The sequence below is a fragment of the Morone saxatilis genome, unplaced genomic scaffold, assembly GCF_004916995.1.
Source record: "Morone saxatilis isolate NCDOM2014 unplaced genomic scaffold, NCSU_SB_2.0 Contig9, whole genome shotgun sequence".
Classification (NCBI taxonomy): Eukaryota; Metazoa; Chordata; class Actinopteri; family Moronidae; genus Morone; species Morone saxatilis.
In genome coordinates, this window is record NW_023340268.1 from 1,079,405 (window position 1) to 1,083,099 (window position 3,695).

Here is a 3,695-nt window from a genome sequence, read left to right on the forward strand (position 1 = left end):
TGCGTTTGCGATGATGGATTCACCAGTGAAGACTGCTCAGAGAACGCCTGTCCAGGAAACTGCAACAACAGGGGGCGCTGCGTTAACGGACAGTGCGTTTGCGATGATGGATTCACCGGTGAAGACTGCTCTAAAAAAGCTTGTCCCAACAACTGCAGCAACCGTGGGAAGTGTGTGAATGGGAAGTGTGTTTGTGACGTGGGCTTCGCCGGGCCAGACTGCGCCACCAAAGGCTGTCCGAATAACTGCAACAACAAAGGACGGTGCGTCAAAGGGAGGTGCGTCTGCCGGCGTGGATTCACTGGACCAGACTGCAGCCAGTGTGAGGAGGGGATGACGGGACCCAATTGTGATATCGGTGAGTCAAACCCCTTTATTATCCTTAATCCTTAATTAAAACTGGTCTTCAAAGGAGACCTGAATCATGTAAATCATGGCTGAGCCAATGTTGAAATACCAATTCTGAATCTTCTCAATCTGACTGTAAACCAAAATGTCACAAGTGACAAATTACTAAATTAAGTTAAAAATGCCTTTCTATCAAGAATGTAGTCTTTATACAGTTTATTACTATTACGGGAACTATTAGCCATCTTCCCATCTGAATAAAAAACAGTAGGTTAATGCATTTGATAATATTCTGCCCTGCAGTACATTTAATCAGTAATTCATCAGTTGTAGTTCGTATTCATCTGAAGCTTAATTTCTAGTCCAAAGTTTATAACACTGTTGTAAAACAAGTTTTATGGTGCATCTATACAAAAACATGACAAACAAACAAATGTATCTGCTAACACCACTGACTTGTGGTGTACCACAAGGTTCTATTCTTGGTCCCTTTCTGTCTGCCTTAAATATGATTCAGTTTGGGAAGACAAGTGGTTTTGCGGTGTAATGTATCACTTCTATGCAAATGATATGCAATTATAAATCTCATTTAAGCCCCAAAATGTCCAACAATTCTACATAACTGCCTCAAAACCATAGAAAGTTAGATAATGTCATATAATCTAATATGACAATTCGCTCATTACCTTTGTCCTCAAGGTCAAGGAAAGCGTTCTTCATCTGTTAATTTACCTTCTAATTTGACCAGCATGTGGCATGTATATTCCTCCCTATTTTTCCCAGTTTACATGAATTAATTGCATCCCATCTAGACTTTGGTAACTCTCTTTTCATTTGCCTTAATAAGACATCGTAGATTTGCTTACATGCAGCCCAGAAAGCTGTTAGAAACTGTTTTACTAGGTCTTTTTCCTGGTTTCCTTTAGTCCCAATTCAAGATTCATGTGATCTCTTTTAGAGCCTTGTGTGCTCAGGCACCCACCTACATCTACAAGCTTCCTGGTTGTACCTTGTTCTTCTTGGTTGTACTTTGATCCAGTCCTAAAACTAAATGTGATTGTGACCTCAGAGCAAGCTTTTAAACTTTTAATCTCGGTCCTCTTAAATTTAGGAAAGAGATCTCAATTCCAAGATCCTGTTAACACATTTAAAATGTTACTCAGTTACTCTTGTTCAGCCTTTGTTTTTTAGATTCTTATATTGTCTCTTTTTTTATATCTGTTGCTTTTACTTTTCATTGCAACCACTTAGTGGCTGTAGTGCTATACAACTTATTTTTCTGCTGTTTACTTACCTATTTTTTTTTTACTTACTAACATCTGCTGCATCATTACAGGTTGCAGGGGAACTATCTTTTTGGAGCAAAAAAATTTGCAAAAACCTCATAAAATCACACATTTCCTCAACAGTGGCCATGTTTAAATATCCCTCTCCACCATCACTTTGGCTTTGTTTTTCCCCATGTGGGTTAGTGGTTTATACCATTAGGGAGAAAACTTTACATGTTTGGTATGTAAGCAGAGCTTGCACATCCCAGATGCTTTGCTGTAGTGTAATATCTTTTCACATAATAACTTAATGGGTCTCACACATGAGAGCAGTCAGTTTGTCATTTCTGGGAAGATGTAGTTGATAAATGTTTTACAGACTTTGGGAATGTTTTGCTTTGACACTGAACTGTTGGGTCAGTCACGATTCATTCAACACCTGCTTTCCATCAATGATCTGATCTTTTCATCCCTGACAGACACATTTCAATTTCTACTGACTAGGTAATTTGGTGCATTATTATTTGCAGTGACTTGTGTTGTTGTTTTTGTTGTTGGCACTGCTGTTGCCAGGCTACATTAGCATATTAGCTTGTCTGTTTGGAGCTGCAGTGATTTGAGTGACGGAACTGTTTCATTAACGGAGCAGCGGGATCCAGAAGTGCTGCCCATAAAACTCCCTCAGACTGCTGCGTAATGGCTGAAACAGGACAAACACGTGTGTGAGTGTTAAGTGTTTTACCAAATGTAACCAACCTCTGAAGGAAGGGAAGTCCCACAATCTCAAGCCCCATATGAGAGGGAGAGAGAGATTCCATCCACCTGTTTTTATGCACATATTCCCCATAATTTGTGAAAATGTTGCTATTGTTTATAAAGATACCTGAATGGAGACCCCAGAAATTCAAACAAATGTTGCAAATGTTTTGTGGCATATTGAAAAAAGTGAAGATAAGATAAAGATTGATGGAAACCACTTCAGCTCCTCTTCCTCTTCTTTTTGTTTTATGTCCTGAGTATTCTGTAGATCCAGAAGCATACCCACAGTTACAGACCTCCAGTCAAGAGCCTAGCCAGGATTGTAGACACTGGGACATCGTCAAGTCCAAGGTCCCCCAAAGCACCTCGATCCTCCTCAGAAAACTCTGGCATTTTATTTATTAACTGATTAACTGATTAGTTATCTATTTATATATATTTTATTGGCTTTAAAAGTTGAGTAATTTAAAGCCATACTAGGAACGTATAGACTCTTTCTAATAATCTCGCTCATTGCCAGGGTTGATTAGCCTCAACCATCACTCTCAGAACAGACTGGATCTTCCATTTGTGAGTTGACTGGTAGGTGTGAGTGCTACAATAATAGACCTGCATATTCATACATAAAAATGTATGTAATGTTGTTATGATCCCCATCCGCTCCCCTTTTGTCCCGTTATGTAATAAATGAGCCTTAAAGCAAAGTGTGCAGCTCTCTGCACCTCCTGCAGGATTGTGCGGAGGTGGTTTAGAACATATAACTGCTGTGAAACTATCAGAAAATGACGTTCTGTTTCTCTGATTTATTAATTTCACTCTGTGTCCTCATTCACAACAACGTGTCCTTGATTTTGTTGCTGAAGAAGAGTTGCTGCTGCTGTGTTGATTTATTCTTGTTTAACCATCTTTAGAATCCGCCTATAAAAGCAGCTGGTGGAAGAAAAATGTGATTTGCAGTTTCTTGCATTTTCTCTTGGAATTTGCATAAAATGTGTTTTATGTTTCTAAATGCATGTGTGAGCGTGTTTGGTAGCCAGCCACATAAATGCCCCTTTGTTTCTCAGTTCAGTGTGTGTGTGGAGCGCACGTTGGACTTCAGTAATTGGTTACCAGAAACATTACGTCAGATGCTCAGTGACCCACTGCGCAGTGAATTTTTCAGCACTAATTTTATGAGAAACTCGTGCAGTAAAACAAATCTGAGAGTTATTATCGAGTACGCCTTCAGTGTGCGCTTCGTGTTGGCAGCTTCAGAGTGCCACATGTGTCAGCTTGCGCTTTATTGAACGGCTGTTTATGTAAAAGATATATATATATATA

At 39.4% G+C, this 3,695-nt stretch overlaps 1 protein-coding gene across 1 annotated transcript in view; it reads left to right on the plus strand.

Annotated features, from left to right (window-relative positions):
- Positions 1-3,695, plus strand: part of LOC118343116 (tenascin-like) — a gene marked incomplete in the record, with an annotated part of 40,344 nt that overhangs the window by 12,273 nt on the left and 24,376 nt on the right. Inside the window, 1 exon segment of the mRNA XM_035681871.1 lies at positions 46-358. Within this exon segment, the coding sequence (XP_035537764.1) occupies positions 46-358 (313 nt within the window).